The 11,884-nt window shown below is 51.5% G+C and overlaps 1 protein-coding gene across 3 annotated transcripts in view; it reads left to right on the top strand.

Annotated features, from left to right (window-relative positions):
• Positions 1 to 3,750: 3,750 nt before the first annotated feature.
• KCNH2 (potassium voltage-gated channel subfamily H member 2) overlaps positions 3,751 to 11,884 on the top strand; it is a 67,189-nt gene continuing 59,055 nt past the window's right edge. For all 3 annotated transcript variants that reach the window (XR_003567220.1, XM_027841128.1, XM_027841127.1), the window contains exons 1-2: positions 3,751 to 3,826; positions 7,709 to 7,939. Coding sequence is in view for 2 of the 3 variants with exons in the window: in XM_027841128.1 (XP_027696929.1) it covers positions 3,751 to 3,826; positions 7,709 to 7,939 (307 nt within the window). In the remaining variant the exon portion in view is untranslated. The remainder of the gene's footprint in view (positions 3,827 to 7,708; positions 7,940 to 11,884) is intronic.

The raw sequence follows: 11,884 nt of genomic DNA, 5'->3' as shown, positions 1-11,884 counted from the left end.
CTGTAACTTGTTTTCATTCTCTTCAGGGGGCCTTCAGTATGACTGCCTCTTCTCTCCCTTGGGGTTCAAGAACAGGGAAACAGAAAGGCTTCTCAGTGTTTTTTCCCTTCCTCTCCCCATCACTCCCCCAGGATAGTCAATATTGAGGTGAGGCCAGTGTCAGGGATGGTTTCTTTCTTATCTTTTTAGATTTTTTATTTTTGGTGACTGAGAGGTAGTTCTTGTTATAATCACTGTGTGGTCTAGGACTTCACTGCCCGTCCATCTCTTCTTGGAGGCAGCTGGGGGAGGGACATCTTCTTTGTAACTTTCTTCCATTATAGACTCTTAGGACTAGGGAAAGAAGAATATGTGTGTTGAGGCTCAAATATCTCTTTTCTCTTATCCACTTTCCAGTTTTTGGAATTAAGATTTGATCCATATCTTTTCCTTTTTATACTTGGGAAACTAGGTGGTACAGTGGATAGTACTGGCCCTGGAGTCAGGAAGTATCATCTTCCTGAGTTCAAGTGCCTCACACACTTACTAGCTGTGACCCTGGGCAAATCACTTAACCCTATTTGCCTCAGTTTCCTCGTCTGTAAAATGAGCTGGAGAAGGAAATGGCAAACCACTCCAGTATCTCTGCTAAGAAAATGGGGTCATGAAGAGTCAGACATGACTGAAAAACTGAACAGTAACAACCTAGGATCAGGGAAGATGGGAGGAAGTTGGTAGAGAAATGGGAGGGGAAAGGTGTCTCAATAAAAACCATCTGTTTCCTTTCATCTTCTGGTGTCAGTTGGATTGTGTCCCAGCGAAGGTGTCTCCTGGGAAGAGCTGGTATCATCCTATGGCCTTAGGCCATGTCTGTGGGGGAGGCCAACTGGAGAGGCCCTCAGGCTTTTCCAAGCAAAAGTATATGGAGCCAGTGGAAGCTTCTTCTCTGCCTCTGTTTCTGTCTGTCTTTGTCTCTCCTTTCTCCACCCCCCCTCCCCATCTCCTTAGATTGTAAGTCAAGGGGTCTTTTTCTAACCTGGTTTGGGAGCAGGGGGCAAAATTTCCCTGCAACTTTCCCTTCAGTTTTCTTTGTCCAGTGTATTTCTAGGGGATCAGCATTAGAGTAGGGTTTCTCTGCCTCACTCTTTTCTAAGAAGAGATGGGGGTCTCTCGCTTGCGACATTACCAGGGTGGGGACAGGAAGTCTCATTGTAAATTAGTTTCTACCTTGTCTTCAGAGCCTAGTTCTCTCTCTCCTCAGGTCCCTTAGGAACTAGTCAAGGCTCAGAAACCTTTCTATCCTGCTTGAGGCAGCATTCTTCTCTTCCCATTACTACCCTCAAGTACAAGTTGGAGTGGTTTCTCTCTCAATCTCTCCACAGGCCTGGACAGAGAAGGATTTCAATCAGCTGAATAATCTGGACTCAGCTGTCTATCCTTTCTCTGCCCACTCTGAGTTTGGCCTGAGGATTCAGTCTGGCCCTAATGGGATGTAAGGACTATGACACATAACACTATGAACTCTCCTCCACCTTCATTCCCTTCATTTGGGTGAAATGAGGTTTAAAGGATCATCAAAAGTAGCCTTGGAAGGAACAGGAAGTCACAAAAGGGTAAAAGGCAACCTGAAGTGGGAGGGTTTGTATGTGTGGGGGTGCAATCTCACTACATTTGCATTGATTCTGGTTTTCAGTGCAGTGAAGAGAACAATTTGAATCTTTTTTTAAAAAAGCACTAGTTGGCTAGACCTTCCTCCTCCCTCTTCATTCCATTTCAGTCTCCCTAAACTACTACCCATCCAATCCCAAAGGGTGATTTGGTAGGGAGAGAGCCTGGAAAAGGGGACTCATAATTATTTCTTTTTAGGCTTTTCTCCTTCATGCCTCCTTTCTTTCTCCTCCCCCTTTCTTCTCAATGCAGTCCTGCCTGGTGACTAGCTGGGAATTTTGGGATCTGGGGCTCCCTTTGTCCTTTGGCCCTCTCTCTTTCCAAGGACAGAGGCAGCTGCAAGCCCTCAGGGCCCCCCATATGGCCCCATCCATCCCAGACAGGTTCTGGATCTCTGCTCTAGGGGAGGGGGCCTGGATGTCCTCAGCTGCTGACTCCTCCTCCCCTCTCCCAGAGCTCTGCTCAGCTGTCAACACTCCAGGCTTACCATGCTCTGGCCCTCCATCAGGGCCCCCTGCTCTAGCCAGTGCAGTGGCCAGCATGCCTTCCCACTTTGACAGCCCCCCACTCAGACCACAGGCTAGGCATGTAGACATTCTGCCCTTCAGCATCCTCCCTGCCTCCTTGCCTAAATAAGGGAGCTGCAGCTGGAGGGAACCAGCTGGCTGGCTTAGGGGGAGGGGCTTGAGGAGAGAAGAGAGGGAGACTGGGGTTCTCCCTCTGGGCTGGGCTATTACTGGGGCCCTGAGGCAGGGGGTATTGGTGAAGGTACAGAGGTGAGGTTCAGTCATCCGCTACTTCCAGGAAGGAATCAGGGGTAGGCATATGTGTTCCCCAAATGGAACGCCATTCTTTAAACCAGCTCCATTCTCCCCTTATCTATTATTTCTCTAGGCTGCAACCTAGGTCAGTTGGACTCTGTCCCTTCCCCCATCACAGCTCTGCGTCTTGTAGGCCTCTGATGACCAGCAGTCTCAGGGTGTACTCAGTTCTGTGCGTCTTGGGGCTGGGAGGGCCACTGCTGGGATGGAGGGGAAGGGCAGGGCATCTACTCCTTCAGTCCTTCTCCACTTGAGACACTAAACCCTGCTCCTGTTCCATTACCTCTTGGCTATTTGCTTTCTCCAAGCCACTGACATCTTCGGACGGCTTTTGGTCCCAATTTTCACCTCCACGGCTTCTCGAACGACCTAGCCCCTTCTTCTCTCTCTCCATAACCTTCCCCTCTGGCCCTTCAAATCATTAAGTCTTATTTATTCCGTCCCTACTATGTGTTCAGCACCACAAAGAAAGTACAGACTGGTTCAGGTCCCTATCCCCTTTCCGCCCTATCTCTCACCATCCCCCTCTATTGCCCCACCCCTAGCCCAGCCCCGGGACCCCGCACCATGTGGCGATCCTCTCGCACCTGTCCCCTAGTCCTCCCAGTTAGCGGGTCTCCTCCCCCTTTCCCTGCGCACTGAGTCTCCAGGGTTCCTAAGTATGGCGAGGGGAGGGAGCGGGGATGGTGGCGATGGGAGGTGGCGGGGGGAGCGCTCTGCCTGGCTCAGCCAATGGGAGCTGCGGGCGTGCGGCGGGAGGAGAGGCGAGGGTGGGGGATTGAGGAGGGAGGTGGAGGGTGTGTGTGTGGGGGGGCGCAGCACGTTAACCCCTCCAAGTCCGGAGCAGCAGCCGGAGACGCAGCCTCGAGCCATCGGCGCCTCCAGCGCGGGAGCCAGCTGTCCGTGTAGCCGGCCGGGAGCTGGTGTGCCCTCCACGCCTGGCCAGACAGCCGGGAAGCAGGGCGGGCTCCTGCTGCGGGGCGGGCAAGGCAGGCGGGCGGGCGGGTGCCGGGAGCGGACAGGTGTGCGTGCGGGCGGGTTGGCCTCCGGAGCCCGGGCGGCTCCAGGCTGGGCCCCCGCCACACGCTCGGAGACCCGGCCTCGCCCAGCCCGTCCTTGGCTTGGGCGAAGGGCGCCCGAACCCTGAGCCCGGGCCGGGCCGGGCCGGGCCGGCCGGAGCTTGGTGTCCGGGGCCGGGCCGGGCCGGCCAAGGGTGGGGTAGGGCGCAGGGGGCCGAGGAGCCGCAGCGCCGGCCCCGCCCGGCCCGCCCCATGGGCTCAGGATGCCGGTCCGGAGGGGCCACGTCGCGCCGCAGAATACCTTCCTGGACACCATCATTCGCAAGTTTGAGGGCCAGAGTGAGTGCGGGGTGGGCGGGATAGGGCGGGGGCGCGCTGAGGGGGCTACGAAGCTGTGTATGTGTGGAGAGGTTGGGCGGGGGGAGGGGGCAGTGGCCCCGGATTGTGCAAGGGGGTGCTGGAGTGTGGATGGGGGATGTAAGGGGGCGTGCCCGAGGTGTTCATTAGGGAGTGTGCAAGGAAATGTGTAAAATGGGGGCAGAAGGCTATGCCAGCTGGGAGGGGGGCTTTGAATGGAGAACAAGAGGATGGGATTGGGTGTGTGCCAAGTTTGGTGCAAAGCCGCATATGTGTGGGGGTGGGGTAGGGGTTGTGTGTCTTTCGCCGGTTGGGGACTGTGTGTGTGACCCTAAGAGTGCTGTGACAGAACTTAACTGTGCAGTCTGATTATGTGAGAGATCTGTAGTATTGGGGTTCTTAGGGATTATTCTAAACCTGTGGGATGTGTATCTAGGTCCGTGCATGGTGGTGGTGGTGGTGGTGGTGGTGGTGGTGGTGGTGGTGGTGTGTGTGTGTGTGTGTGTGTCTGTGAGAGAGAGAGAGAGAGAGAAAGATAGACAGAGACACTGAGAGAGATTCTCTGTGTGTTTTGTGTAACCCTTAGTGTAAAGGATGTATATCTGTGTGCAGGTGTGAGAGCCTCCTGGTGTTCAGAGATCATAGATATGATCTAATTATACAGAGGTGTGTAATTGAGTATAAAAGGTATAAGCAACCCTGAGAGTGGGTAAGTGAGAATGACCTGGAGTATTTAGTGATCCTTCCTGTGTTGTGAGTGAGTGTGAGGCTCCAAGTGCATTGAGTGAAGACATCCAGGGTGTGCAGAAGCTATGTATGTAACCCTGAATGTGTAGAACATTTGTGTCATGGTTCAAGGGCCACTCACAGACTATGCTAGGTTTGTCAGGCACAACAGCTTCCCTGGGAGGGATTAGGGTGCTTGCCCTGCAATTGACATGTGAGTGTTGGGATGGGCTAAGTGTGAGATCCTGGGTCTTGGGGGGGGGGGCCTGCTGGGGGGGGGCGGGGGGGGGGGGGGGGGGGAAGGTGGGAGGAGGGTTTGAATCTTGCTGGCCAGAAGAGACTTCAGTCAAAAATCAGTGTGTTTGTGTGGACAAATATGTGCTGCTGATACCATTGGTGTGAAAACCTGTGACAGTGAGAACAACTGGGAGAGTATGACATTCTTAGCTCATGACCCTTCGAGCAGGGCAGGACAGGCACACTGAGTGCTTGTATCAGCGGGGGTGTCTGTCCTGTAGGGATGGGGGCAGGGAAGGGAAAAGAAGCCTTGCCCAGAGATAAAGGAACAGGATGATCTCTGGGTGGAGGAAAGAGGGATGGAGGACAACAATTCGGGGGCAAGGTACTGGACCCGGAAGTCAGGAGAACTGGGTTTTAGTTCCAGCTTTGCCAGTAACCAGCAGTGTGCCTGCCTCACATCCTTTTTAGAAGTTTTTTTCTTTTCAAGTTTTCAGGTTTGGGATATCTGGACCTTTGGTCTAAGGAAGGACCAGGCAGCTTCTGCAATCCTAAATTAGTACCTCTCCCTCATCATGGTGTTGGAAGTGAATTTGGGCTCAAACCATTACAAGCAACAACCCTAAAACTGGCTATATGACATTGGGAAAGTTATGTTCCCTCTCTGATTTTTAGCTTTAAAATGAGGAAGTTTGGCTAGTTGAACTCTAAGGTCCCTCCCAGGAGGTAGGAAAAGGGTAATGAAAACTCTCAGTCTTCTCCAGGTTCTGGGGATCACCTTTTTCAGCTGTGTAATGGGTAGCTGGTGCTGGGTATTCCCATGTCTGTTTTGTTTTTCTACTGGGCTTTGGCTGAGCCACGGTTGGACTTAGGGGTCCTTAGATGAGATACTGAGATTCTTGCAGTGGGACTAGACCTTGTCATTGAGGGGAGAGGAGGAGAGGGGCAGGGAAGAAAATGAGGACTATCTGAGGAAACTGACCCAAAGTTATTCCAGCTCTGACAGGAATAGGCTTCTTGGAAGTGAGAGAGCAGGATAGCCTTAAGGGAAGAAGAATCCCTGTCATTTCCAGGTAGTCTCCTTTGGGCTGTTCTTCTGGGAACAATTAGAAGCCACGAGACCCTTAGGTTCTCTGTCATGTGAGAGGATGAACTGGTGGGACCTTGGGGTTTGCTGCTGGGGAGGAACTCTCATTGCCTCATTCCAGGGCCACAATTAGGAGGGGGATGGGGTGGAGTGACACTTCTGCAGGGTTGAGAGGGGTTACAACCAGGGTCTATCCTCACTGCAGCAGCCCCAGGGGCTGACTGAGGAAGGGGGCAGACAGGGAGAAAGGGAGAAAGCCCTTTATGCTGCACACTTAGCATTAAAGACTAGCTTGGCTGGAAACCTCTGTTTATAAAAAGCACTTATCCCTGAGAGCGTCTTCCCTGGCACCTCCAGGGATAGTAGGCTATCCTTTTCTCTGACCAGCCTGGCTTTTCAAGGGGTGGAGGTGGAGTAATGTGTGTGACATGTCCCTAGCTGGAACGGGCTCAAAGGGGCTTCCCTTCTATAGTGGGAAGCCTGGGTTTTGGAAAGTACCCCCAAAACAGTCCCTAAAGGAATGCCCTGAATACATGTTCCTGCTCCCTTGGGCCAATCTGACCTTGACAGGGCCCGGCTCACCCCCTCCCTCCCTCCCTTCATTTCCATTGCTCTATACTAGCCTTATTATTTGCGCTCTTGTAAGTCCTAGAGATCCAATCCCGAAGCTCATTTCAATGCCCGCCCTACTCCCCCCTGTCTATGACCTCATAGTTTCTCCCAGGTCTTTAATCTCAAGCCTTTCCCCTTCCCCAACCTCAGATTTAACTCCTTTGGTGTGTTAGCTATTGGGGTGGGGGTGGTTTGCAATGTTCCCCTGTTTGAGGGAGACTGGCAGTGCTGACAATGAGTGGGCTTCAGTAGGAAGGGCCCAGCATATGCAGAGGGAGAGTTGGGGGATCCCCAGGGAGAAATTCCTTTGCTATGAGGGAATCGCCAGGGAAAGGGATGCCCCTTGGAGCTGCAGTGCTGGTATTTGAATAGTGAGGGGTGGGTAGTAAGAAGCAGGAACCATTCAGCCAAAAAGTGGGCAGTGGGAGGGAAACGGCTCTTTTGCATCCCCCTTCCCCAATTAGGTAGTCTGGGAAGGAGGAGGTGGTGGATGAAGCACAGCCTCCTGGGGTGGGGGTGGGGGGCACCCTCTCATGGCCTTCTCCAGCCTGATGTTATGCTTTTGACGAGGCTGCTGACACACGTTGCTAACACCCGCCCAGGCTGGCCTCAGCCCAGGGCAAGGAGCAGGAGGGGGTGGAGAGATTGGCTTGCTGCCCAGAGAAGCTGTGGTGCCAACCTGTGGACATGGGCAGTCAGGGAATGGGGGCCCCTAGGGTGGTGGGGTAACTAGGATTGGGCCCTTTAGGGCTGATGCTAAGACTCCCAGAACCCCTGTTTCTAAAGGTTGCCTGGGAAGGATCTCTGCATCTAAGTGACCATATCTCCTTTCTTCTCTCCCTACAAAAGGGAATTTTGGAGAATTTTACCTCCTAAGGCAGAATGTTTAGGAATGGATTATCCAATTATCAGAGCTGAAAGGAACCTTAGAGAGTGTCTCTTATCATCCCTTCATTTTACAGATGAGGAATCTGAAGCTGCAGTAGGGGAAATGACTTGCCCACAGTCACATAGGTGATGAATGACAGGGCCCAGGTCTTCTGACCCCCAAGTCAGTGCTCTTTCTATCCCATATCACCTTTTCTACAGTTGCTCCACAGGTGGGGCTTCTGTTGTGTGAATGAGTCTTGGGAAACGGGCAAGGGTTTCCACAAGGGCTGAGCCATCCCCCCATTTTTTCATGTACTTCTTTTTCGACCCAGGCCGAAAGTTCATCATTGCTAATGCCCGGGTGGAAAACTGTGCTGTCATCTACTGCAATGATGGCTTCTGTGAGCTGTGTGGCTATTCTCGCGCAGAGGTGATGCAGCGCCCCTGCACCTGTGACTTCCTGCATGGCCCCAGAACCCAGCGCCGGGCTGCTGCCCAGATTGCTCAGGCTCTGCTGGGGGCCGAGGAGCGAAAAGTGGAGATTGCTTTCTACCGGAAGGATGGTAAGGGTCACGGCCGGGGTGTGAGGGTAGGGTGAGCAGGATGGAACCTGGGAGGGTCGGGAAGGTGAGTGGAGTGAGACTTTGCACTGAAATGAAAATCACCTTATGGCATGGTCTGGAAAGGGGAGTTGGGGTTGTCACTAAGGGGAATCTCAGAAGATAAGATTGTGTTCTGTTAGCAGGGCTGCTTTGTGCCTCTGGTTTAAGGTAGAGGTAGGGTTTCCTTAGGACTAGGTCCCAACCTTTTTCCTTCTCAACTTTTAATTTCATTTGTGGCTTTGGGTAGCTGTGGGCCCTTTACAATTCAGGGCTAGGGGTTGGGCAATATCTGGCTAGGTCCTAGCACTTCCTAGCTCTTCTCTCCATTGAGAACCTAGGAAAAATGTTATCGAAGGAGAGGAAGGGGTGCATAGGATTCCTCCTTATTGTTCAGTTCCACCTTCCGTCTTCAGCTTCTCCCCCGACAAAGCCCCTGATTTCCTCCCACCAGTATCTACATCTTCATCCTGCTCTAGTGCTGGGGCCCTGTCCACTCTGGCACCAGGTGTCTCTGCTCAGTTGCAGCCTCCAGGCTTAACTGCTCCTTACTTCCGGAGACCAGATAAACAGCATGGGAGTCTGGGTTGGGGAAAAAGAGAGGAGATCTTTCCACCCAGCAGCCAGGCTGGGGTGGTGGCCATCAGCATCCTGTGTATGGCTTCACCCCAGGACTGCTTTGTGAACCAGGTAGTATTAGCCATTAGCTTGTGACTCAGGAAGGCAGTTTTGGTGGGGGGGTGGGGGGGGGAGAAGGCAGGCCAGAAGGAGAGCTGCACACTATTGCTAAAAAGAAGACAGACTTCCATAAATACACATAACTTGTAGCCTTTCCCCAGGTATCATGCAACCAGCATTTCTTACTACACGTCATGCACCGTATCCAAGCATATACTCCTCAGGTTGCATGACTTCTTTTCCTATTTGAGGTGGCCCTAGGTGTACATTTTAACCATGAAGAAGACAAGATACTTCATGAATTGTGATTTTTCTCTGGGCTCATACCCTTGTAGGGATGGTTTTACCTGTGTGATCACGTGTATATGTACAGAGGTAGGTGCTGAGGTACAGAGAGAATGCTAGACCTGGAATTAGGAAGACCTGTGTTTAAATCCTATCTCAGATATTTGCTAGCTGCATGACACTGGGCAAATCACTTAACTTCTCTCTGCCTCAGTTTTGTTATTGGTAACATGCGGATAATAATAGCTCTCATATGTTAGGGTTGTTGTGAGCATAAACTAATATATGTAAATTACTTTGACCACCTTAGAGCACTATTAGGATTATGATTAGACATGACTGTTTCCATGATCAAAACCATTTTAGTTAGTATATTTGATCTTGTAGGTACTTGTCATGGAACATCATAGGATTTAGAAACTTGGAATCCTAGGATCTTTGGGATCATCTAGTCGAACTGTTTCCTTCATTTTATAGATAAGGAGACTGAGTTTCAGAAAGGACCTTATATAGCAAGTAAGTTGAAGACCTTGAAACGGAGGTCCTCTTGATTCCAAATCCAATGTTGTTTCCACTGAATTTGATCCCAGTCGGTAGCAGAGTAGTACATGGGGCAATTGATATCTTGTCAGTATCAATATTGATGAATACACATGGATGAAACCCTTTTAGAGCCTTGGGCTTAGTGGTCTGGGCTCTGTCAGGCTTTTGATGTCTGTAGTCATGTTTTGGCATGTGTTTTGATTTTTGTACTACCATATTTTTACAGACAAAACTCATTATACATGATGGGGTTCTTTCTCCAGTCTGTAATGTTATGGAGGCATGGTTGAAAGACCCCCTTCCTGCCTCAGCCAATTCATCTCTGATTTGGGCTACGTATAGCCCCAGCCAGCCCACTTGTAAAAGTTCTGTAGGGAAGTATCAATGTGGACTTAAGGAATCTCAGAGGAAAGGGGGAAAAGCCATAATCTGGGACTCCTGTCTCTGCTCTAGTGCTTTTTCCATTAGACCGGGTTGCTATTCCAAATGGAACTCTGACCCAGATAAACCCCACACCTGCTCTCACTTCCTGGCCCCTCTGTGGCTCTCACCTAGTTTCCCTAAGGATCAGGTGTCTCCTGCCAGCCAACCTCTCCCATAGGGCTCTCCACCCCTGGTTTCTTTCTTGGGCCCTCTATCCTAGTCCTAGGATGAGGAAAGATTTTCTCAGTTTCCCACTTTTCTTGCCCTTAAAATGTCTAATTCCTTATATCCTTGTCTTAGAGTGCCTGGTGGATATATACAAGCCTGGGAATGAGAGGCAGGTGTGGGAATTTTGAGGCACTCCTACCATCTCTTCTTCCTTATCTTAATTGTTTTGGGGGGCTCCATCTGAGGGTAGTCAAGGCCTTGCTCTCCAGGCCTCGTGGTTGAGAAGAAGCAGGGGCAGGAGGATTTGGGGAGGAGGAGGGGCCACTAGCTGGCAGGCGCCGCCATCGACAGCTGTGCAGTGTCCGTGTCTCCAGCTTCAGCTCTGCGCAGTATCAGGGCCTTGAGCCAGACAGCCCCATGAATCAGCTGCCCCAGGCAGGGTGGAGGGGGTGGGGCTGGGGCTGGGGCCATGGTGGTAGAGGGGTAGAGATGAGGGCTGGAAGTATTGGGCTTGGGCACCTGGACCTCTAAGTAATTGAAGGCCTGGGACATTATGGAGTTGAGGTTATATGGCTATAGCCAGTCGGTCAACAAATATTTATTAAGTGCCTACTATGTGCTAGGCACTGTAAGTTGGACTTTTCATACCTGTTAAGGAATGTCAAGTTGGAATCAGGGACAATCAAAAATAGGACCCATGCTGGTTGTAGTTTTCTTGATGTCTCCCAAGCTGCAATGGAGAGGTGTGTGCTGCTATTGACTGTATACAGATTTGTGTGTGTTTCCCATTGAGTGTATCTACTCAAAGGTCTATGTTCACCTGGGTCCAGATAGAGAAGGTGTTATGTATGTGAGACTCAGAATTCAGCTGGTATACTGAAATGAATGACTTGGTAGATGGGGTCCTCAACACCAGCTGTCCTGCAGGGAAGCCTCCAGGCCAGGGGCTTAGATAAGGGAAAGGCGGGGAGGATCTGGCCCACTCTGGGATCAATCTTGGAGGTTCTCTTTGTTTCTATGGCTGTCCTAGAAGGGAGCTGGCCCAGGATGGATGGATCCTGCCATGTCTGGTCTGTCCTTGAGCTTATTCCTCTGGGGGCAGAGGAAGGTGGAGGTGGCTCATCTTTGGTTGGTGAGCCCGGCCTGTGTCTGACTCACTCCTAGAAGGCCGTGTTCCCAGTAGGTTGTGTTTTCAAGGTTTTTTGTCTCTCACTTCCAGAGCATGATCTCATCTCAACGGTTTCTTCTTATCAGTTTCTCTGTCTCCAGGCATGGCTGTCTCTGTGTCTTTGTCTTTCCATGACCCTGTCCGTCTCTTGTTGACCATGTATCTTTGTCCCTAATTTATCTCTCTGGCCGCCTCCTGGTTTCTAGGTCTTGGTCTGTATCCCTGTCCCTCTGCCTCCTCTTGTTGATCAGGTAGTTCTTTGTTTCTGCCTTTTGCTCAGAGGATCAAAAGTCTTTGGATCCCGTTCTTTCTCTCAGTGATTTTGTCTTTGTCCCTTTGCTTCTTGATAACTCTAACTTTGTGTCTTTGTCCCTGTTTCCCCTTTTCTCACTAACCCTGTGCCTCTGTATCCCTTGCCTTTCTGTGTCTCCCCTCCCCCTCTGGGTGCCTGTGTCTCCCCTCCCCCTCTGGGTCCTTGTCTCTGCATCTGTGCCTCCCCTCCCCCTCTCGGGGATGCCTGTGTCTCTGCATCCCTGAGTCTGTCTCCCCCCCTCCTCTGAGTCCCTGTCTCTTCATCCCTGGGTCTGTGTCTCCCCTCCCCCTCTGGGTCCCTGTCTCTTCATCCCTGGGTCTGTGTCTCCTGT

Source organism: Vombatus ursinus, unplaced genomic scaffold (assembly GCF_900497805.2).
Source record: "Vombatus ursinus unplaced genomic scaffold, bare-nosed wombat genome assembly UNPS02014852.1, whole genome shotgun sequence".
Taxonomy (NCBI): Eukaryota; Metazoa; Chordata; class Mammalia; order Diprotodontia; family Vombatidae; genus Vombatus; species Vombatus ursinus.
This window is presented reverse-complemented; position numbering and strand designations above follow the sequence as displayed.